General features: G+C 38.1%; 2 protein-coding genes, 1 long non-coding RNA gene and 1 pseudogene across 4 annotated transcripts; 3 read left to right on the top strand and 1 right to left on the bottom strand.

Moving 5' to 3' along the window:
- Positions 1-32: 32 nt before the first annotated feature.
- Positions 33-9679, top strand: LOC103843746 (PH-interacting protein). Of its 2 annotated transcripts, none has more exons than XM_033283400.1 (25): positions 33-1336; positions 1626-1977; positions 2111-2265; positions 2729-2965; positions 3188-3297; positions 3384-3461; positions 3542-3648; positions 3799-3893; positions 3974-4161; positions 4223-4326; positions 4418-4495; positions 4585-4663; positions 4772-4940; positions 5132-5202; positions 5435-5515; positions 5597-5667; positions 5898-5994; positions 6106-6165; positions 6348-6402; positions 6495-6886; positions 6953-7635; positions 7724-8351; positions 8444-9013; positions 9113-9171; positions 9290-9668. In XM_033283400.1, the coding sequence occupies exons 2-25, from the start codon at positions 1643-1645 to the stop codon at positions 9489-9491; spliced, it is 4704 nt and encodes a 1567-aa protein (XP_033139291.1). In that variant the 5' UTR covers positions 33-1336; positions 1626-1642; the 3' UTR covers positions 9492-9668. The 2 variants fall into 2 exon arrangements, with proteins under 2 accessions (XP_033139291.1, XP_009118759.1); XM_009120511.3 differs by having other exon boundaries at positions 63-1336; positions 3974-4104; positions 9290-9679.
- A 9-nt stretch (positions 9680-9688) lies between these two features.
- LOC117130682 lies at positions 9689-11710 on the bottom strand. The gene is made up of 2 exons (XR_004453988.1): positions 10484-11710; positions 9689-10436 (listed from the first exon to the last, which is right to left on the bottom strand). It is a non-coding gene; the product is annotated as an uncharacterized LOC117130682 (long non-coding RNA).
- An 8-nt stretch (positions 11711-11718) lies between these two features.
- On the top strand, positions 11719-15048 carry LOC103843736. The gene is made up of 2 exons (XM_033283407.1): positions 11719-14611; positions 14730-15048. The coding sequence occupies exon 1, from the start codon at positions 13230-13232 to the stop codon at positions 13590-13592; it is 363 nt and encodes a 120-aa protein (XP_033139298.1). The 5' UTR covers positions 11719-13229; the 3' UTR covers positions 13593-14611; positions 14730-15048.
- LOC103843726 lies at positions 14733-24018 on the top strand (annotated as a pseudogene).
- Positions 24019-24264: the final 246 nt, after the last annotated feature.

The raw sequence follows: 24264 nt of genomic DNA, 5'->3' as shown, positions 1-24264 counted from the left end.
GGATTTCCGAGTTGAATAAAAAATGTTAACTTAAAAAAAAAGGGCCATTTGTAAGACGGACCCCTGCACGGAGTCACGGACCATGGTCAAGTGCGATGATATAAGAGTTGTTATACCATTTCATGTACGATAGAAAATACGATATGTATGTAATATGATCACTTGAGTTGAGTAATTACAAGTGGTCTAATAACTTGTCAATGAATTCATGCTGGGGCCGTGAAGACTCAAGAGAGAGAACTCGATATGTAATATGACTTGAGTTGAGTAGAAGTAGCCGTGGAAGCAATAAAGAATCCATCCAAACATTTGCAATGTACCAAAACATATCCGACATATTGCATTTGGCGATAAGATTTTTATTATGAAGCAAATGTATTTTATTTAACGATTGATTTATATTGATGCCTAATGTTAATTGGATAACACTTATCGGCTACGCAAACATTTTGGGCTTTGTTAAACATGGGCCGATTTATTATTCGGCATATAGAAAAGATGTTCATCCACGGTCCTAACCTCTAAGAAACATTAACCCCACAAGGATTAAGTGAAGCTAATCGTGATCTAACTAACCTGAATTTGAAAAACCGAAATGTAACAAAAAATCTATAACAATTTTTTGTTTGTTAAAATATATGATCTTTAATCAAATGAATGATGAATTATATTTAGTACTCAAAAGAGGGCATGAGTAACTTGTGTTCATGGTTTCGTGTTGTATCTGAAAGTTTGAATTGGTTTCATTTATATATTTTTGGCGGTAAGAAAAGTAGAGATAAACGGGAATTGCATCGGTACCGTCTCAGTATCAGTTCATGGGGTAAGTAAGTAATAAACGAATTTTAAGAAAAGATAAGCAGACATGTGTTTTGGCCCAGCCGCCCGTCATTAACCAGGAAAAGTCATGCATACCCTTGAAGTTTCATACGGTTAAGGAAGATGCCACAGGCAAGTGAGGGGTATATCTGTCTTCAAACGCATACGTAGCCGAGTTTCTTTTCCTTTTCCTCCTCATTAAAAAAAGTCTTGTAAAATATTTTCCCAAATTCGCATCACCCAGAAAAAAAAACTCGCAGCGGTAAAAAAAAAAAAGAAAAAAAAAGGGGTCACTGCCTTTCTTCCTTGGTTCGCTTAGACCTGGGCGATGTGGTAGCAGGAGGAGACGCAGACGATTCGTAGAATGTAACGCTGTTGCTTCTCGTTTTCGGCACAATCGGAATCATCCGCTATTTCATCTCTCTCTGGTTTTTCGTCCTTGAAATTTATCGAGATTCATATCTCTAGCAACTCGTGGGAGGGTAGCTCGACATAACTAAACCCTAGCTTGTAGGAGGTTTGCACTTATCCCTTTCTTTCTTTCTTTTTTTAGCTGCCAAATGCGATCTTAGGGATTTTGATTCTCGAATTGAGATTAGTGATAGAATAGGGCGTAAGGATGTGTCTCAATTATCTTCGATCCAACTTTCTCTCAGTCGCAGGGTTAGGGGAATCTCTCTCTCTTGTTCAGGGTTAATTTCTCAGTATATTATTGATAGATGATCCTCAATTGAAAAGAGTTAGTAATGTTGTGCATGATGCTCCATTTTATTTGACGAGTTGTGTGTCCTCCTCCTCCTCCACAGGACCACGAGTTAATAACATGGATTGGATTCACAAATCATCTACTCCTTGTTTGGATTCTGTTCCAGCAAATGCTCCTCCTCTTCAGCGACAGGATAGGCTTCTTGTCTGCCATTCTTCGCCAGCCGATGTAGATATGGACCTTAGGGAAGTCTATTTCCTTATACTGCATTTTCTTTCTAACGGCCCCTGTGATCGAACCTTTGGGCCTCTGAGAGATGAGATTTTGGAGAAGGGGCTTTTGCCCCGTAGATATCACTCCTCCTGGTCAAGAAGTGGCACTTTCACTGCCCCTGCTGACGTTCATGATGATGCCATCTCGCTCCCTTTGACTTATGATAACTTAGTTGAGAGGTTTCTTCTTCTTCTTTTACTCCCATACCTTTTTCAAATGTCATCATGTAATGTAACATGTGTGTGGTCCATCAGAATATTGCTTGCCCAACTATTTTCTCCTTCCATCACTTCATGTTTGTTTTCCGGGCAGGTATCCTCATATTGAAAAGGATCACTTGGTGAAGCTTCTCAAACAACTCATTTTAAACCCACCTTTTCCTTCACACCTGAGACTTGAAGGACATACTCTTACTGCTGCTGATGTTCCTACGCTATTGGGATCTGGCTCCTTTTCTCTTGTCCATCGTAAGTAGTAACTCCTATCCTTCTTCCTTTTTTTAAGATACAAAAAATCAAAACCATGGTTCTTTGTCGACATGATGTATTGAAAACAGGATATATATATATATATATTTGATTTTGCATGCTATTCAGTTGATTTTATTCCGGTCCCACGTTGTTTGTAGAATGGATCGTTGCCATTAAGGGCAACATGTCCCTCGTGTCTTTGTTTCTGGGACTTGGAAAGAATTTCATAAATGCATAAAACTTAGTAGTGGCTCTAGGGCTGTGCATATCAGAACTTTTTTCTTCTGGATTTGATAGTCTTTCCTTGGTAACATGACTTATATTTGGATTTTTGCTGAAGTAGTTCATGCAGGAGATATTAAATCTCTCGTTAGGGATGTTTTAACTTGGAAAGTCTCTTGAACCTCTCCAGTTCTTACGTAGGCCATTGATTTTTAATTGTTATTTTTCCTTTGTGAAGATAAAATTACAGAGTCTCAGAAAGCTAGCCATGTTGCATCATATTTACGTTGGCCGCATATGCATGCCGATCAAGTGCGTGGCCTAAGTCTTAGAGAAATTGGAGGAGGTTTCAGAAAACACCACCGTGCTCCGTCTATTATTTCAGCATGTCATGCAATTGCAAAACCATCAACAATGGTTCAAAAGATGCAAAATATAAAGAAGCTCAGAGGACATCGTAATGCCGTTTACTGCGGTATGATATCCATTATAAATCCATTGTGTTGGATCTCTGGTCTGTGGGAATTCCATACTTTGTTTTTGTTACTTGTGCAACCTTGAAATTTATACCAATCTTGTTATAGTATCTGGAAGTCACAATGCAGTATGTCCATCGTAGGAGCTCCATTTATTTTTATAGAATGTTTTGTTGGGTAGAACGATAACACTGTGGCTTTTTTTCCTTCTTATTGCACAGCTATATTTGATCGTTCTGGAAGATATGTTATCACTGGTTCCGATGACCGGCTTGTCAAAATTTGGTCAATGGAAACTGCGCTTTGCTTGGCTAGCTGCCGCGGGCATGAAGTGAGCTATTGTTTTCCATTTTTTTAAGACAAGAATTGTTGACCCGTCTATAAAAAATAATTATCGCCTATGCATGTTTCCTGTAGGGTGACATTACAGACTTGGCCGTTAGTTCAAACAATGCTTTGGTAGCATCAGCGTCAAACGATTTTGTGATTCGAGTTGTAAGAATACAATTTTCCAGTCTATAATGTCTACACAGTTTTTATTCATTTGTCAGTTAGATATTATTGCTTTTTGACAGTGGAGGTTGCCTGATGGAATGCCAATTTCTGTATTGCGGGGACATACTGGAGCTGTTACTGCGATTGCATTCAGTCCCAGACAGGCGTCGGTTTACCAACTTTTATCGTGAGTTCTGTTTAATATGTTTATATTTTAACTAGTTCCTTTCGAACTTTTTTTATCTGTTCAAGACCACCCCCTGGATGTTTAGTTTGAATGTTTCATACTGCTTCGTACATTGGTAATCAGGTATTTGTGCTTTTCTTACCTCTGTAGGTCATCAGATGATGGAACCTGTCGGATCTGGGATGCTAGGTACTCTCAGTGGCTTCCTCGAATCTATGTTCCAAATCCGTTGGATGCTGGCACTGGTAAGGAGGTGGTACACTATTATGTTTTGTTCAATGTTATAAAATGTTCGGTTATGGACTTCATTGGAAGTTTCTCTTAGGAAAAAGCAATTTTCCATCTTCTAACGCGGCATCTACAAGCAATGCATCAAAGAGTCATCAAATACTATGTTGTGCGTACAATGCTAATGGAACCATTTTCGTCACGGGTAGCTCTGACAGCAATGCGAGGGTCTGTGTTAAATTTCTAACTTCAGTTATCCTCCTTCGTGATGTGGAAACTGTGGAGGTGATATTTGGTTGTAGTTTGCTTGTTAGTCCTGATTGTCAGTATTTCCATAATCTTGCAGGTTTGGAGTGCCTCAAAATCTAACTTGGATGATGCTGAACAGCCGACTCATGAACTGGATGTTCTACGTGGCCATGAGAATGATGTAAACTATGTGCAGTTTAGGTATTTTCCAGTGAACATGGTGCCTTTCTTAGATTATGCATTTTGTTGGTTCGAAAACAAGAACAAAATCTTAAAGGGCGTTTTTCTGTAGTGGCTGTGCTGTGGCTCCAAGATCATCTACAACTGAGACTCTGAGGGAAGATAGTTACCCAAAGTTTAAGAATTCCTGGTTTGTATCTCATTGTGTTAGTCATTGCACTACCGTCCTTCTATTTTTACTTTGGATCTGGTTAAGGTTTAATACGTTTCATTAACTAGGTTTTGTCATGACAACATAGTAACCTGCTCTCGTGATGGTAGTGCAATTATTTGGACACCAAGATCACGTAAATTCCACGTAAGTTTCTTCAATCTGTGGCGGAATGCAATGGTGCTTTACAAGTTAATGACATCATATTTTTTTTCCATATCAGTTTCCACAACTTCCTCTATGTTACATTTTCAGGGGAAATCTGGACGCTGGACGAAAGGATATCATTTGAAGGTTCCACCTCCTCCACTTCCTCCACAACCTCCTCGAGGAGGGCCACGCCAGAGGCTTCTTCCAACACCACGGGGTGTCAATATGATTATATGGAGCCTGGATAATCGTTTCGTACTTGCCGCTATCATGGGTAAGTATCATTGAGGAAATATTATAATGCATGGATTTTCAGTTTTGATGAATTTCTCCCGGTCTCACTTTGTTTCAGTCGTGATTAGTTAAATACAAAGCACCTAAAAGCGGTGTTTTCGGGCCACCTGTTTGTGTTACGTGAACTTACTACGGTTTTCTGTTTCCATTAACGTGTCGGTGTTTATTCAGATTGCAGGATTTGTGTTTGGAATGCTGCTGATGGTAGCTTAGTGCATTGTTTAACAGGTCACAGTGAATCGGTAATAGTCACATAAATTTCTAATTCTTATCCTGATATCTTAGTTGGATGTATGTTAGTTTTTATTTTTAAAAAATTGTATGCTTCACTGTAGTTTATTGTAGTTCTCATTTGATGTTGAACTTCTCCGAATGTCCATTCTTTCGATTGCGTTTATCTTCAAGTTTCCCACAACTTGCTTTGGGAATTACTGATATTGTATATGATCTGTCTCACTTATGTCCTTTTGGTAGTCCTATGTCTTGGATGTTCACCCTTTCAATCCACGGATTGCTATGAGCGCCGGCTATGATGGGAAAACAATCATCTGGGATGTGAGTTTCGTTTTTATTTTTGCAAATAATAGTCCTTGATCTTACTAGTAGCATCACTTACCTCCGATATTTTTTTCCTAGATATGGGAGGGTATACCAATCAAAGTATACGATATCGGGCGATTTAAGTTGGTTGATGGAAAGTTTTCACAGTAAGTGACTGATAGAACATGCAGGATAAGATCTTCAATAGTCTCTGTTAACACATGCATTCGACTCTTGAGTCTGAAACTAGAGGAAATAGTCATGTTATGCATTTCCAGTGTGATATACAATATTCATATTTCGTTTAGCAAGACATCTGTTTGTAAATCATTTATTTAGTCAAGCGAAGTGTATGGAATCAATTACTTATGATGTTTTTGTCCTTGGCCCTGTGTAGAGATGGGACATCTATTGTGCTTTCAGATGAAGTTGGCCAGATATATTTTCTAAACACGGGACAAGGAGAGTCTCAAAAAGCTGCAAAATACGACCAGGTATTGTGGATTTTGCATCCCTAATGCATAATCTTTTTCTTATATATGGCTGCAGTTTTTAGTGATCCTCTATTGCTTTCTGATCCTTTGTCTTTTCTTGTTTTGTGTAAGTTCTTCCTTGGTGATTACCGTCCTCTTATTCGAGATACCAATGGACATGTTCTTGATCAGGTTGGTTTCAAATACTTGTATCTCCTGTTTTGCTTCTAGTTATTGTTGCGTTCTTTTAAAGAGAGCTCACCGAAACATGCACACTTTTATGCATTTATCGAATTAAAAAGGCGGAGATGTATGAATGATATCCTTGCAGTTTCATTGTGACTAAATTTAAAGCTATAATTTCCACGGTGCAGGAGACTCAGCTTCTTCCCCATCGGAGGAACCTTCAAGATCTTCTTTGTGATTCAAGTTTGTACCCAAAAGCTTATCTTTATGTCTTTTATGCAAGATATTGGTTATTCATGGCATATATTCTTGGTGTTTGTTTTTAAAATTTTCAGGTATGATTCCGTATCCAGAACCTGACCAGACAATGTTTCAGCAACGCAGACTGGGTGCATTAGGAGTCGAATGGCGTCCTTCCTCGATAAAGTTTTCTGTTGGCCCTGATTTTAGTCTAGGTCAAGATTATATTATGCCTCCTTTGGCAGATCTGGATAGATTGATCGAGCCACTGCCTGAGTTTATAGATGCTATGTACTGGGAACCAGAACATGAAGTTCTGAGTGATGACAATGATTCGGAGTACAATGCTGAAGTTTCCTCTGATGGAGCTAAGGCAAGCCCATGTTCCAACTCTTCAAATGAACTTGAGTGCAGTTCCGAGGACAGTGACATGGAAAATATTTACGAAAATAGTTATAATCGGAAAAGACGAAGACAACATCCTAGAGTATGTTTTGTTCATCTCATGCGATTTTGTTATTTGTTATCTATTGACTAACTCCCGTTTTCTCAGGCTGATGTGGCTACTTCATCTGGAAGGCGTGATAAGAGGATTTTGGATGAGATTGATAGCTCCGAATTTGGAAATAAGAGAATCAAAAACAGAAGAATTGGCGTGACGGCTTCAAAAAGAAGATATTCTGATGTCAAGGAATCACGACCGCAAAGAGCAGCCGCGCAAAATGCTCGGTCCTTGCTTTCAAAGATTTCTGGAAGCTCTTCGGATGAAGCTGATGATTCATCCAATAGTGACTCTGATAGAAGCGCATCACCTTTGCAACAGTTGGAAAAGCCATCTCAGAAGCTGGAATCTCTTTCAAATGACAAACAAAAGAAAAGATTGATTGTAAAGATCTCGGTTAAGAAGCCAACAGAGTCTGTGGAAAGCAAGAGAAGTGTAATGAGTCAAGCTGATTTGGAGCATGTTTCTTCGAAATCTTTGGAGGATAATCACAAAGTAATTGGTATATACTCTAGAGAAGCTGGGTCAAGTTCTGTAGATGCAAAAGGTGCGTCATGGTGTCAGGATGTGCCCCATTCTATGAATACGCCACAGAGAGAAAAGGCAAATAATCAATTGATAAAATCTTCAGATCAGGACCAGACTATGTGCAAGTGGAGGGAAGAGACTCCTCTTTGTGAATCCACCAAATTAGCCGAGTCTGAGAACATTGTAGAAGCCCAAACATCTAATGGGTACGGCAAAGAAATCTGGTTATGATTACTAAGAAAATTTATGCTTATATTAAATATCAACGATCTAATCCATTGTTTTCTCTTGCAGGGATGAAGATTTGTCAATTGTTGAACCATTCTGTGTTCAGCGAAGACATTGTGATGTAGATACTTCCATGGAAGCCGAGGAGATTATTCCAAAGAAAGTTCGACGACTGAGATTAAAGCTTCGGCACCCCAGCAGTCCTCTAAAAATAGAGCCTGATGAGGTAGCAGATGATTTTGGAGATGGTGGAGAAGGTCTTGCATCCACAGCTCCCTCTTCCATGAATCCTGTTATGGACTCTGGACCTGTGAGAGATAATGTTAGAAACTCTCCTGCTCACAACGCTGAGTTTGGAGAAGCTACAGCCGATGTGATACGTAGGAAGAGATCTATGAGACTGAAGGCCACTTCAAGTCAGTCTAGTGCAAGAAACAGTGTATTACGTTTGAGGTCTATAGATAAAGTAAAGAAACAAGAAATTCCTTCCACAAGCGCGTATGATGGTGCATCACTTGAAGAATGGCCTTCTACTTCAAGGTCCCGGTCTGCAAGTACCAGCAAACAAAGTCTTAATACCGGGATAAGGTTGAATAATGTGGCAAGGAAAGTCTCATGGTTGATGTTGTCAGAACACGAGCAAGGCTGCCGTTATATACCCCAGCTTGGGGATGAAGTTGTTTACTTCAAGCAGGTATGTTCTTTTCTTTTGGCTGGTAGTTTCATGTATTAATTACTTAGATCAAGAGAATTAAATGACAGCTTTCTCTGGTTGTCGTTTCTTAGGGTCATAAAGAGTTCCTAGACAGTAGAGAATTAAATGACAGCGACCGATCAAGGTACCTTCCTCGAAACCTAGGAGCGGTAGAGTTTTGTAAAGTCGAGAAACTCAACTACGATACATATCCTGGTTCTGGCGAGAGCTGCTGCAAAATGACTCTCAGGGTTCTGGATTCTTCTTCGTCGCATGCCTCCCGCAAAGAGTTCCAACTAACACTGCCTGACCTCATTAATTTTCCGGATTTTATTGTGGAGAAGACTCGATACGATGCTGCAATGAAGACAAACTGGGAAGTCGGAGATGAATGCCGTGTGTGGTGGAGAAACGAATCCAGTGAAGGCGGTTCTTGGTGGGAAGGAAGGATCGAGGCTTCACAGGTTAAGTGCCCTAACTTCCCAGACAGTCCATGGGAGAGATACAAAGTTGTCTATGAAACTGGGGACACGAATCTCCACAGCCCCTGGGAGTTTGACAATCCCCAGTTTCCTTGGGAAATCTCTACCATGGACGAAGAGCCAAGAGAGAAACTACTTTCTTTATTTGCTGGACTAGTGAAGTCAATCAGCAAGTATCAGGTGTTTTTTTTTTGTCTTCTCTCCTGCCCATTTCTCTATCTTTCTTTCTTTTTATCTTTGCTTGCCTCTTAACCGTTACTTTTTTTCTGTTACTATCAGGATAGTTATGGAATCCAAAAGCTAAACGAAGCTGCTCAAAAGATGGATTTCTGCAATAGGTACGCTTTGCTCTCTTCTGCAATGCTATTTTGTGGCAACTCATGTGGATATTCTTGTGTACGTAGTAGCGGTATGAATCATCCACTCAGCATCGTTACACTTTAAATTTTTTTGCAGGTTCCCAGTTCCTTTATACCCAGAGCTGATTCACCAGAGAGTAGAGAATCGGTACTACAGAAGTATGGGGTCGTTTAAGCACGACGTGGATGCAATGCTGTCAAACGCTGAATCTTATTTTGGTACAAACGCACATATGCGTTCTAAGATAAAGCGACTCCGAGATAAAATCACAAAAACGTTGAGAAAGATGATGATATAGTATGTTTGTTTTCTCAACTCTTTATAGGCTGTGGCCATTTTCTTTTCTATAAAGATATTATATACACCCAAGAAAGTGTAAGAGTTGTCACTTTAGGGAACAAAAGAAACGTTTGGGTGAGTGAGTCACACACCCGGCACAAGGTTCATGCTATAGATCGGGCCGCTTTTAGTTCCACGAGACTAACATGTATGAGCTCAATTTCAAATATATATATAATATATGATAACCACGGGAAAATAGAGTGCGAGTGAACAACAAAGAAATAACTTAACTACAAAACGAAGGCCAAATGGGATCAAATTTTTTATAGATACAGAGAGTTGGTTATACAATATAAATGTAGAGAAGAGGCAAGGATGCTTTACCTTGCGATGATGATCTTCACTTTGGTTATGGAGGAGCATGTTATATTCGTCGTAGCCGGGATAATTGCAAACATGGCAAAAATGCATAGGCTGACAGTACCAGGAGTCTCTAGGCACTATATCAGACAACTCCTTCATGTGTTGTTCACTCTTGAGATGAGTGATGAATTCGGCACATATTTCGAAAGTGTCATCGCATATGTCGCAAATGCAGAGAGGTTCATCTTCATTCACGGTCATCATCTCACATGTGATGTTGTCATTCAATAAAGTTTCCCAGACAAACTCTCCCACAAAAACTTTCTGAGCTACTGGCTGCTGGTCAAGGATAACTGGCCGTCTATCTTTCTGAAGTCGTTCCCACCGCAGGGAGCGTGGACAAGAAGGATTCCAGAGGAAGCTATCTCTTCCAAGAGGTCACTAGAGATGTATTCTAGGTTGCCCATGGCATAGATGACGACTTTAGAACGATGACCCATCTGCTTGTGCACCGCTGATTCTATGCACCCACGCACACGAACCGGACACGAGTTCAGGTCCCACCACACTCCCGTCCGCCTTTGTAACGCCGCATCACCTACCACATTAATCTACAAAAAGTAATTGAAATCCAAAACTACCCACCTCCTCCTCCTGCCATCTCGATTCGATAACGAATTTGGGATCGGTTTAGGGTTTCCTGCAACTTTTTCCCGCGAGAGAGAGAGAGAGAGAGAGAGAGAGAGAGAGAGAGCTATTTATCAAATTCGATAACGAATTTGAGATAACGAATTTGTCGTTTACCTGCCAAAACGTGTTTTTCTGCCAAAACCGAAAAACACGAAAATCTCGTTTTCACGCCAAAACCACAAAAACGCGTTTTTCCACAAAACGTGATTTTTCGCCAAAATCAAAAATTGTATTTTCATGCCAAAACGTAAAAATCTCGTTTTACCGGGAAAAACCGTAAAAACACGGTTTCTCGTCAAAACCGTAAAAATGCATTTTTCCGCCAAAACCGCAAAAACGCATTTTACCGGCAAAAACCGTAAAAACACGGTTTCTCGTCAAAACCACAAAAACGTATTTTACCGGCAAAAACCATAAAAACACGGTTTCTCGCCAAAACCGAAAAAACGCATTTTCCCGTCAAAACCGCAAAAACGCGGTTTTTCGACAAAACTGTAAACTTACGTTTTCCCGCCAAAACTGTAAACTTACGTTTTCATGGGCTATGTATAAACTTATGGCCTATTTATATAAGTTACTAGTTTTTTATAAAAGGAATTATTAGTTTTCCTTGTATTTTTACAAAAACTTGATTGGACAAAAAATTGGATCTTCTATAATTAAAAACCAAAAAAGTATGGGCAATTCACTCAAATATCCAGTTTTAAGTTTTTTAAAAATAAATTGATCAATATAGTCCTATTTTATTTTGAAAATTTTAATATTTATCTTTTACTTTTTAGGGTTTAGGTTTTGTGATTTTTTTAAAATAAAAAATGATATTTTGATCTTTTTAAAAAAAAATTATTATTGTGACAAAAACTTTTTTTTTAAAAGTTATTTGAAAAATTGCTCTAATATAATATAAACACTAATAACCGAAATTAATCTAATTATAGCACTAAGATAAAGCGACTCCGAGGTAAAATCACAAAAAACGTTGAGAAAGGTTTCACAAAGTTGATGATGATAATATAGTATGTTTGTTTTCTAAACTCCTTTAGGCTGTGGCCATTTTTTCTATAAGATGGTATATATATAGCGAAGAAAATGTAAGAGTTTTTCACTCTAGGAAAGAAAAGAGAAAAATCGGTTTTCTATGGGTGAGAGTCACACCAGCACAAGGTTCAATGTTATAGATCGGGTCGCTTTAGTTCAACATGTATGTAATATAAATGCACTCTTTTGTCACAGGAGTGACTTAACAAGTCTGGTTTTATTTTGATGCTCATTACAAGAAGTATGAATATGTTACGAACAAAGCTACATTGTTTTTCGAGAGAGTTACATAAAGGGTTACTTTGTTGTGGGTCTTTAACATGTTTAGATATTTTTCAATGGAGATGTACTTTGGGTCTTACTTTATGAATTTCTATTCTCTAAATGCCCTTGTCCCAAAAGAGATGCAAGTTCTGGTCAAGTTAAAAGCAGAAAAAGTAAACACTAGTTAGATCATTCTGTTGCAATAAATAGGTAGGTTTATTGAACAGTGAGATATGTTAAGAACCGTTAATTAAGAAATTAGTATGGCTTATATGAGTAACACCAAGTACAATGCTACAAAAAAATGAATTGAAAACAATACATGTTCAGTTTATTAGAAGTACTGTCAACATTTAGTTAGTTAGTTATACTATGATATATATTTCTTTTTATTATTAAAGTTATTAAGGTTGGTTAAAAATATGATGGAGACAAGTACAGTTTTTTTTTTTTGGAGTCGATAGACACTTTATATTAACTGAGATACGTTTTGTAGTATCTGGCGTCCTGGTGATTTTATGTTGAGATTTGTGTTTCATTTTTGAAACTCTTTTGAACCAAAGTTTCCTTTTCTCTTTGGTAAAGTACCGAAGATAATCATAATAGTTTTACTTTCTTTTTCTCATTTCTTATAATTCCCTTATGCGAGTTGACATTGGTGAGTTATTCTTTACAAAGTTACAACTACATACATGACACTTATATGAATCAATCTAAACTTGTTCTTTCCTTTTTTATATCAATTATAACATCATCTAGACAAAATACACCAAAACACATTGTCATGGTTGTAGACATTACAGTCCCCACTTCAAAAGGCCTAGGAATAAAACTCGGTTGTATTTTTCCAACAATAAAAGTGTAGTTCACATGAGAGAGGGGGAGGAAAAGAGATCCAACGCTCACGATTCTTTCAGGGGGGAGGGGAGGTTGAGGGTATTACTACACATTTATTGCAACCAGCAATTATCTCGCTGTTAACGCGCATCTCATTGCGTTTTTTTAATGAATTTATTTATTTCCCCCAAAAAGTAGCAAATTAACCAAGTCTTTTTGCATGCTTCTTAAATTTGAGTGTTGACTTTCCATTCTGGATAATATCATCATTCGTTGTTTGTTTTTTTTTTTGAACATCATTCGTTGTTTGTTGGGGTGAGAAACTCAATAAGCTTACCTAAATTTAATGTTTTCCTACGTGAACCATTTTTAATTATTCCGGGATAAATAAAATAAATATATGGCATGATATTTACGTAGTGGAATATGCACATAGATCCGTGCTCTTTATAAACAAACCAAAAAGTCTCCCTCTCGCTAACTAAAAGTCTCCACTGCTCATTCCTCTCTCTCTAGATCTATAGATAACAAAAGAGATATATACATCGAGTGAGAGAGTGTGATGAAGATAAGGTATTGGCGGAAGTCAAGACGAGGATACGAAAGGCTAGATGGCTCGGCTAAGAAGTCGAACTCGGATCCGACCCGGAAGAGACGGTTTTGGAGGAGGATCAAGATAGTGCGGAAGCTGAGGGTCTTGAGAAAGACGTCCCCTAAGAAGCTTTTAACGCGGCTTCGAGATTCTTACGTCAATATGATGCTGCGCCTCGCCAATTCTCCGGCAATAGCGTCGAGGTCGAGGGAGTATGAGGAGAAGAAGCTGGTGGAGATTTACAAATCCATGTTGATGGCGCAGGGGACTCTGGTTCACCGCAATGTACCTAAACCTTCCTCTGATTCTATTGCATGTACTCTCACCGCTTAGCGAATTACATATGTATGTGGATCATCGATTTTAAGAGTTGTGACTGTAATCTGTGTTAAACTTACATTTTCTGAAACTATAAAATAATAAATTAATCAGATATATAGTTTATCCACTCATACATAAAAATGGTTTGCATTTACGGCCTAACATCTAACTGCCCTTTTTTTATCCTTGTTAAATTCTTAGTTTACGGCAGTGGCGGAGCCAGACAATGGTTTCACCGGGGACAATACAAGATTTGACCTAAATTTATAGGGGCATTAAATTTTAAATAATCAACGGAAATTTTAAATTTTAAATAATCAACGGAAATTCAAAAAATTAAACGTAATAAATTGAAATAATGTATACTTATTTGGTTGACTATTTTTGTTTGCTTGACCAACTACGCTTTGTAATCGTATCTTTACTTGTGGTTATGATCTTGTGAAACCAGCAATGTCACATGTTACAAGTAGGTGACGCGTCAAAACCGTCATATAGAGCGATTCGATGATTTAGTGAATTGTGTTAATAAATATTATTAGAGATTCCGTAGTAATCTTAATCATTGACGTTATAGTTTGGATTCTACGTGGCCCATGCTAACTATATTTAATTTAAAAGGGGCCAGGTTTGTATGTAACTTGCTCAGGTAAAAAAACATTTTTTAAAGTAAATAGAATGAGAAAACAAATAGTAAAAAAAAGGGAGGAGAATATTGAATTGAGTAATCGGACAGCCTCTCTCTCTCCCACGTGGTAAAGGAAAAACACAAACACGGCCTGTTCTGTTTTTCTTCAGATTCATTAAAACTCCGTTGACTTGCGTAAGAGAGAGGGAGAAATAAGTCTCGGGAATATCTGAGCAGAGATCGTTCTCTCTCGGCCATGCGACGCTTGGAACCACCATTTTTTGTCGAAACTATTCTTCCATAAGGTTCCTCTCTGTTCAGATCCGAGATATGTCCTCCGCTAATTCTCATCCTCCTCCTAATAATTCCACAATTGTCCTCTGTAATGCTGCCCCCCCCCCAGGTAATCAATCTGTCCCCACGCTTAAGCCAGACTATGTTGCGCCAAGGCACAAGAGGATCTAGTTTCTCCAAGTAGATTTGATTATAAACCTGACTTGAGATGAACTTGTTGGATGCAGCAGTTACAGGAGATGAATTCGTGTTCGTGTCAGGCGCAGTTGATAGAACCCACCAATGAGGTTACGTGAATGTGGAGAGCTTCCATTTCGGGCTGGGGAAATTCTCCAAATAGAAGCCAGAGAGGAATGAATACCTGCGCTTGTCTTGTTGGACCAATGTGGTGAGAAGAGGACCCACCAAGGGGTTGTCCAGAAATGTCAACAACATTACCAGTTATAATTCTTAGCCATTACATTCCTTTAGATCCCACAAGGATGAATCTTTAATAACAGTTTCCCTAGAAATATAAGCTTATTCTATCAAGCAAAAGTTTTGATCCGAGGGCTAGTGTTAAAGGATTTACTTTTCTTTTATCGAGTTTGCTTAAAAAAAATTTAATGTTCTCTTTAAATTGCATTTATCATCCAACGGACATGATTATAAAAACAAAATAGTAAATAATTTTATAGGGAAAACCAAAAGACTCTAGCCATTTACTAGTAACGGTAACATTATTTTCCCTTATCTATATATATATCTTCTTCTTCATTCCATCTAAACTACACAGTCTACACTACACTCCATTACAATCCAAATGAATTGGTCTTTGACCCCAATGCTTCGGTCCTGGGGACAGCAGCCGGTTTATAGTCTTCTCAACTTGTTTGATCTGATGATGTTTCAGTGATTTGAGAGTGGGAAGGAAGCAGAAAATCAAGGAAGAAGCAGGTTAAGATCACTTCATTGAAATTCAGAACTGAGAGGTATGAGTTTCTCTGATCAAAAATATTGAAAAATTTACAGATTATTTGTAGAAATTGACTGAGGCCTGACTGTTGGTTGGTGTTTTGTGTCTCTGCAGCAAAGAGTTAAGGTGAAAGAGGAAGTAAGTCTGCCGAGAAGATTCAAGCGATAGATGGTGGAAGAAAAGATGAGAATCCCCATTGCTCAAGGTATCTAATTTCGTTCTTTTTCTATTTTTTTCAAATCTTTTTTTTTGGGGAGATTCTATATTTACTTGGATTGAAAAAGGAAGAAGCTTATGTGTATATTCATAGTGTGGAAACAATTAGAAACTAGCGTCCCATCATTTGATTGATCGTTAGAGGTTATGTTCCATTTGAATTTATACTTATGAGATCACTTTGTTATTTCTATCAGTTCTTGGCAAATATTCTTTATTTACTTTGATTGAAAATGGAAGAAGCTTTATGTATTCATAATGTGAAAACAATTAGAAACTAACATCCTGTCTATTTGAATGATTGTTAGAGAGGTTATGTTCCATTTGAATTTACACTTATGAGATCACTTTGTTATTTCTATCAGTTCTTGGCAAATATTATATATTTGCTTAAATTGAAAATGGAAGAAGCTTATGTGTATCTTCATAATGTGGAAACACTTATGAGATCAGTTTGTTATTTCTATCAGTTCTTGGCAAATATTATATATTTGCTTAGATTGAAAATGGAAGAAGCTTATGTGTATCTTCATAATGTGGAAACACTTATGAGATCATTTTGTTATTTCTATCAGTTCTTGGCAATATTCTATATTTGCTTAGATTGAAAATGGAAGAAGCTTATGTGTATCTTCATAATGTGGAAACACTTATGAGATCACTTTGTTATTTCTATCAGTTCTTGGCAAATATTATATATTTGCTTAGATTGAAAATGGAAGAAGCTTATGTGTATCTTCATAATGTGAAAACACTTATGAGATCATTTTGTTATTTCTATCAGTTCTTGGCAAATATATAATGTTTGCTTAGATTGAAAATGGAAGAAGCTTATGTGTATCTTCATAATGTGGAAACACTTATGAGATCATTTTGTTATTTCTATCAGTTCTTGGCAATATTCTATATTTGCTTAGATTGAAAATGGAAGAAGCTTATGTGTATCTTTATAATGTGGAAACACTTATGAGATCATTTTGTTATTTCTATCAGTTCTTAGCAAATATATAATGTTTGCGTAGATTGAAAATGGAAGAAGCTTATGTGTATCTTCATAATGTGGAAACACTTATGAGATCATTTTGTTATTTCTATCAGTTCTTGGCAATATTCTATATTTGCTTAGATTGAAAATGGAAGAAGCTTATGTGTATCTTCATAATGTGGAAACACTTATGAGATCACTTTGTTATTTCTATCAGTTCTTGGCAAATATTATATATTTGCTTAGATTGAAAATGGAAGAAGCTTATGTGTATCTTCATAATGTGAAAACACTTATGAGATCATTTTGTTATTTCTATCAGTTCTTGGCAATATTTTATATTTGCTTAGATTGAAAATGGAAGAAGCTTATGTGTATCTTCATAATGTGGAAACAATTAGAAACTAGCGTCCAGTCTATTTGATTGATTGTTAGAGAGGTTAGGTTCCATTTGACTTAACACTTATGAGATCATTTTGTTATTCCTATCAGTTCTTGGCAATATTCTATATTTTCTTAGATTGAAAAAGGAAGAAGCTTATGTGTATATTCATAATGTAGAAACAATTAGGAACTAGCATCCTATCTATTTGAATGATTGTTAGAGAGGTTAGGTTCCATTTGACTTTTACACTTATGAGATCACTTTGTTATTCCTATCAATCCTTGGCAATATACAGTTTTCCCCTCTTGTTTTTTTAAACGTTTTAAAAAAATTGCGTGTTTGCAATCATGTGATGATGATGTGCATGTTTGTTTGTTTCCGTGCAATCATGTGATGAGGAAGAAGAAGCTTGTGAGATTGGAGATGGTCAGGAGGAGCTTGAGAATGAGAGCTGATATTAGGATTATGAAACATTTGGTCACGTGGCCAACATCAAAGGTTTCTCCTTTTTTTCTATTATGTCTTGCTGTCACCCGCCAATAGATTTCAATTGCTAATCTGTTATGTTTATGTGCCATTTGGTTGGTCAGGTAGTGTTATATGTTGGGAGTCTTGAGCATATCTTCAAGCAAGAAGGCATGCGTGGCTTATACCCCTACCGTCATGGCTCTTCTCTCGAAATTGGGCGGTGAGTGAGTTCAACTTGTTCTACTACTTGTTTGATCCTGGAGCAAAGGAAGTAGATTGCTTGTTCTAAACAAGTTTTTCCTTTTTTTTTTTTGGCAGGTTTATTTCACAATGTAGGACCAACTCAAGAGCTTTTTAATTTCAAATGGTCAGTCTTTACTTTGTTTCTGCTTCCAGTTATCTTAAACAAACAATGGGAGTTAATCTTGTCACATGCAATTAGATGAGGATCACAAACTCAGCGGCGTTGGTGCTAACGTAATGGCTGCCTCTGGACCAGTGCCACTAATCATCCTCTTTGGGTTGTCAAGACTCGTCTTCAGGTACCTTTTTCTTCTTCTCAATCAAAGAAGGAACGGTTAAGTATTTACCCTGCCCTGCTTAACAATAAGAATCTGTTGTCTTTGAATCCTCCAGCAGACACAAGGAATGAGAGCGGGTGTAGTTGTGCCTGCACTAGGTGGTATTAGTCACGTTGCCATTCAGTTTCCTACGTATGAGACCTGCTTGACCAAAAAAGGGGTATAAAACTAAGCTTTTATTTACCATCCCAATTATACTAGACATACAATCTTTGTGGAGTGAATGTGTGTGAAGGAAACAGGTCAGTGGATGATGAAAAAGTTATTTTAGCAAAAATCGAGCAAGGAAGTTAGATTCGGTAGAATTAGGGATGTCAAATGGGCTAGCTGTCCATGGATGGCCCATGTCCAAATTAATATGGACTAATATGGATAGTCCATATTTGTCCGGAAAAATGTATGTCCAAATAGACGAGGCCCAAATAAACCCATAGCCCAAATGGGCAAAACCAAATGGACATGGGCGGCCCAAATTTTTAAAATGTTTAGGGTTAATCGATTTGGGGAAAAATCAAAATTTTTTTTTCGTTAATCACGAGAGAGATCTCGATCTTCTTCACTTCATCTTCTTCACTTCATCGTCTTCACTCTCGTAACCCAAATTTCTCTCTCTCGTAACTCAAACGGTCAAAACCCAGTAATCTCGTAACCCGATTTGTTTCAGGTTTGTTACAGTCTCTCTCTCTCTCATTTGCTTTTGTGATTCTGGATTTGCGATTCTCGTAACCCAAAAATGGGTTTGCGATTCTGGAGTTGATGTTTGCGATTCTAGATTTGATGGGTTAGCTATTCTAGATTTGATGGGTTTGCGATTCTAGATTTGATGGGTTTGCGATTCTGGATTCAATGTTTGCGATTCTAGATTTGATGGGTTTGCGAGCTCTTTAAGAGTTGTAGAGTTTGATTCTAGACTTGTAGAGTCTTGCTTTCATCGATAGCTCTTAGTATTCTGAGATGATGGATTGATGGATTGTATTTGTTAGCTGAAAGAGATCACTATTGCATGATGGGTTTGCGATTCTAGATATGGGTTTGTCTTTGAAATAAACGCTAAGCTTTGTTATCATCTTGTTTATGCAGGCTTGTCACTCAGGCTTTGGAACCAAACGCTAAACTCACTGCTCCCACTGCTCCCACTCTATCCTCTCTAAATCAAGGTAGTCAGTTAGTCGCTCATCACTCTCTCTCTCACTGTTTAGCTTCTCTTTGCTCATTTGTATATAGTGACACGAGTTTAGGTATGAGTTTGTGTAAATGTGTTGTCTCATTTGTCTCTAATGGTTTTCTTTAATCTCTTTTGTTCAGATGGATGATGTAACTTTGAACCTATATGATGATGATGATGATGACTATTTGAGTGGTAATGACATGATGGATCCCAGTGAAGATGGTCATGATTCTGTACAAGATGATTATACAAATGCGGCTGGGAATAGAGTAAGGCGGAGACGTAAGCGGAGGCATTCAAAGTGTTGGAAGCATTTTGAAATTCTAGGAGATAAATTGCCTGATGGGACTACTAAAGTTATCTGCAAGCATTGTGAGTATTCCTATTTCATAGATCTAAGCAATGGGACTAATACTTTACTGCGTCATAGTAGAGTTTGTTCAAAGAATCCTGGAAGCACACCTAGAAGTAGGAAGTTTGATATGATGGTCTTCCGTGAGATGATTGCTGGTGCTATTGTTGAGCACGATCTTGCATACTCATTTGTTGAGTTTAGAAGAATTCGAGAAGCTTTTGAGTATGCGAATCCTGGTATTGAGTTTTGGTGCAGAAACACGGCTGTGTCTGATGTTCGTAAGATATATGAAAATGAGAAAGCTGCTCTTAGGAAGGTTTTGAGTGAAGTTCCTGGGAGGATCTGTTTTACTACGGATTTGTGGAGGGCAATCACTGTGGAGGGGTATTTATGTCTGACAGCTCATTACGTTGATAATTGGAAGCTAAAGGCGAAGATATTGTCATTCTGCGCTTTTTCCCCACCTCATACTGGTTATAGTATTGCTATGAAGGTGATGTTGCAACGAGGTGGAATTCAACCTTTAAGATGTTGTCTAGAGCTCTTCCATTGAGAGAAGCGTTGCGTAATCTCTCTGAAGTAGATCCGAGCTACAAGTGCTTTCCATCAGAATTGGGGTGGTCTAGAGGAGCACTCATCTGTAAGTTTTTGGCTCCATTTGCTGAGATGACAAACTTGGTATCTGGCTCATCATATCCGACTGCGAACTTATACTTCATGCAAGTCTGGAAAATAGAGTGTTGGCTGAGAGCGAATGAGACTTCAGATGATGAGACAATTTGTCAAATGGTGGAAACAATGAAGCTGAAGTTTGACAAGTACTGGGAAGACTACAGTGATATACTTTCTATTGCTGCAGTGTTGGATCCAAGGTTGAAGTTCGCTTACTTGGAATCTGTACATTTTTTAAATTGAAAATTAGATTTTTTACATTAAGTGGACATCTGGACTTCATGGACAGTCCAATTGGACATGGTCCTATTTGGTAATGGTCCTATTTGGTAATGGAATTATTTGGGCTTCAGCCAAAAATGCCCAAAAAAAATATGTCCATCTGAACATACCCAAATCCGTCCGGACGGCCCATTTGACACCCCTAGGTAGAATCGCTTCTCAAGTGTGTTATTATATAATTTGTTTTTTTTTTTTGTTGTAGCTATCTTTAATCTCTCCGTCTGTCATATCGAAACTCTCCACCACCTCCGTCCCCACAATGGCGATTAACGTCGCTTCACGGCGTCTCTCCAGCGGAACAGCGCTGCGGCGTGCTATGAGATCTTATTCAACGTTTAGGGAGGAGAGAGACACCTTCGGCCCGATCCAAGTTCCTTCCGATAAGTTCGGGGATCTCTCTCATCTTTTGAATTATATCTAATTTGACACATAGACTTTGCTTAGTTCACACCACCAGTGTTAATTGATGATGCAGATTGTGGGGAGCCCAGACGCAGAGATCTCTTCAGAACTTCGAGATCGGTGGTGAGCGCGAGCGTATGCCCGAGCCTATCGTCCGCGCTTTTGGCGTCTTGAAGAAGTGCGCCGCCAAGGTATTATGGAGATTTTCTTGTCATCTATGCGTTGGTGATGAGCTGAGTGATTTTAGGTTAACATGGAGTATGGTCTTGATCCAACAATTGGGAAAGCCATTATGCAAGCTGCTCAGGAAGTTGCTCTATGAGATCATTTCCCCCTTGTTGTTTGGCAAACTGGTAGTGGCACTCAGAGTAACATGAATGCTAATGAGGTCACTTTCTCTCTTGCCACATCTATATATATATATACAAGGAGGCATTGTGTTTATGTCTTTTGCTCTTTAGGTCATTGCTAACAGAGCAGCTGAGATTCTTGGTGGTGATAAATGTGTCCACCCTAATGACCATGTCAACCGATCTCAATCCTCTAACGACACTTTCCCTACTGTAAGCTTCTTCTTTCCATTGCTTCCGCTCTTTCTTGTTCCTACTGACGCTCTGTGTTATTGATTTTGTCTAGGTCATGCACATTGCAGCTGCAACTGAGATTAATTCAAGGCTCATCCCTAGTTTGAAAACTTTGCATTCCACTCTCCACTCTAAGGTCTCTCCTCTCTTCTCAACTTACACACTTACTCTCTGAATTGCAACATGAATCTTGCACTAAATAGTATCATAAATTACTTTTGACCTCACTTCAGTGTGTTTATATTTATTTATATCTCATACTCCTCCTCACCTATCTGTTGCGTTTGTTAATTTTCTCAAACTTATCTCCTTTTCTGGCAGTCCTTCCAGTTCAAAGATATTGTGAAAATTGGAAGAACTCACACTCAAGATGCTACTCCTTTGACGCTAGGACAAGAATTTGGTGGCTACGCTACTCAAGTATGTTCTTTGTTCACTAAATTGTCTTTGTCTTGCACAAGTGAAAATCATATGCAATTTCAAAATTTGGATCTCATGATTGCAGGTTAAGTATGGGCTTAATAGGGTCACATGCACTCTACCCCGCCTCTATCAGGTTTGGCAAAATGATATCTTTGGAGGATGTGCTTTTCCCTCTACTTGTCCAATTTTTCATTGGTTTCTAATTTGCTAAAAATGTTTGGCCAGCTTGCACAAGGTGGAACTGCTGTTGGAACAGGATTAAACACCAAGAAAGGGTATATCTCATTTCTAACTTTATTCACATCCCATGGTTCAACCCCTCTTAGTCTAACTGTTGTCTGTTGGTAATATTTGTATAGGTTTGACGTAAAGATAGCTGCTGCAGTAGCCGAAGAAACAAACTTGCCGTTTGTCACTGCGGAAAACAAGTTCGAAGCTCTGGTTAGTCCCTAAACAAATTAAGATGCTCTTAAATGGTTGATATATGAAATCAGTTGCTTAATTATTCTGATTTTTCCAGGCTGCACACGATGCTTGTGTTGAAACCAGTGGGTCACTTAACACAATCGCCACATCCTTGATGAAGATCGCCAATGATATACGTTTTCTTGGAAGGTATGTATGTATCCACTCGTTTTTCTTAAAAATATTTTTTACTATATGTTCTTATGAGTTAAAGCATATTTTCGTATAGTGGCCCAAGATGTGGTCTTGGTGAGCTTGTTCTGCCTGAAAACGAGCCAGGAAGCAGCATCATGCCTGTATAAATGCAGTCTTCCAAATTTGTTCTTCTGTCGTTTTCATTACTTTTGATTCAAATGATTTTAAATCTCTTTTTCTTTCTCTCAGGGGAAGGTTAATCCTACACAATGTGAGGCCTTGACTATGGTTTGTGCTCAGGTAAGTTATGTTCATCAATGCATGCTTACTGATAGAGGGATCTAAATTCTTTCCTAACTCTTTTGAGCTGCATTTTACAAAATTGAAGGTTATGGGCAATCATGTAGCTGTGACAGTTGGTGGGTCAAATGGTCATTTCGAATTGAATGTATTTAAGCCAGTGATCGCAAGCGCTCTTTTGCATGTACGTTAATCTCTTTCCGTTGTGGATCTATTTTGTTTTATTGTATATAAAATATTGTCAATCTGAACCTTTGGATCTCGCCTCTTTGACACAGTCCATTAGATTGGTAGCAGATGCCTCAGCTTCGTTTGAGAAAAACTGTGTGAGGGGAATTGAGGCCAACAGAGAACGGATCTCAAAGCTATTGCATGAGGTAAGCTACTGTACGTCTCTGTTGGGTTGAATATGATCACGGGCGGGAACTGATTCTTTGTTTTTTTTTTTGATGTATGTCTCTGTAGTCCCTTATGCTTGTGACATCATTGAATCCGGTAAGTCTTCAGATATTAAAATCTGCCTTTACGTCATCCATTTTTCCCACTAGGATTACAAATGAAGTTACACGTATGCTAAAGTTTTCGAATCCTTTGTCTCCTTTTACCAGAAAATCGGATATGACAATGCTGCAGCAGTTGCCAAGAAAGCTGACAAAGAAGGATCTACATTGAAGGTAAACACAAGAAACTCTTTGTCCTTCTTCATCTTGAAATCAAACATACTTGAAAATTGATAAAGCTACACTAGAAAATATGTTCAGGGATGTATCTGTATGTGAGAAGTATATACTCCTCTATTTTGGATCTTGTTCAATGCAGAACCAAAATCCCTTATTCTGAACAGCTCCTTGTCTGTATAAGTTTGTGAAATCTGAGTGCTTAAAATTTTTCCAGGAAGCGGCTCTGAAGTTGGGTGTTCTGACGGCAGAAGAGTTTGATATGTGTTGTTTTTTTTGTAGCCAAAGTTTCATTGACCAAGTACTTCTTCAATAGGTTATTAGTAAATGATAAAATCCTGAAAGAAACTATAAATTTTAATATTCTTGGGAGGAGGGCAACGTTGTTCCTCAGATTTTGGAGAGTTGTCTCGCTTTGTATCCAATTATTTATGTTGAATAATAGTAACGAACAAGTTTGCTTTTGTGTGTGTTTTAATCAAAACAAGTCCTTAACCCTCTTGGCCTGAAAATGATCATAGCCAGTTCGTTGGGACTTGTGGATCCTTTGACTGTATAATCCTTTCTTTAAATTGTATTTTTGGGCTAGTCTTTGGGCTGTAAAGAATAAGCTTTGTTGACTCTTTGCTGGGCCTTTTACGGAACAGAACTGATGACGTGGCGAAACGGGGTCAGACGCCTTTGAACCGCTGAAATAAAAAAACCATGT

Source organism: Brassica rapa, unplaced genomic scaffold (genome assembly GCF_000309985.2).
Source record: "Brassica rapa cultivar Chiifu-401-42 unplaced genomic scaffold, CAAS_Brap_v3.01 Scaffold0640, whole genome shotgun sequence".
NCBI classification, from domain to species: Eukaryota; Viridiplantae; Streptophyta; class Magnoliopsida; order Brassicales; family Brassicaceae; genus Brassica; species Brassica rapa.
The sequence above is the reverse complement of the archived record's forward strand: the minus strand, read 5'-3'. Positions and strand labels throughout refer to the sequence as shown.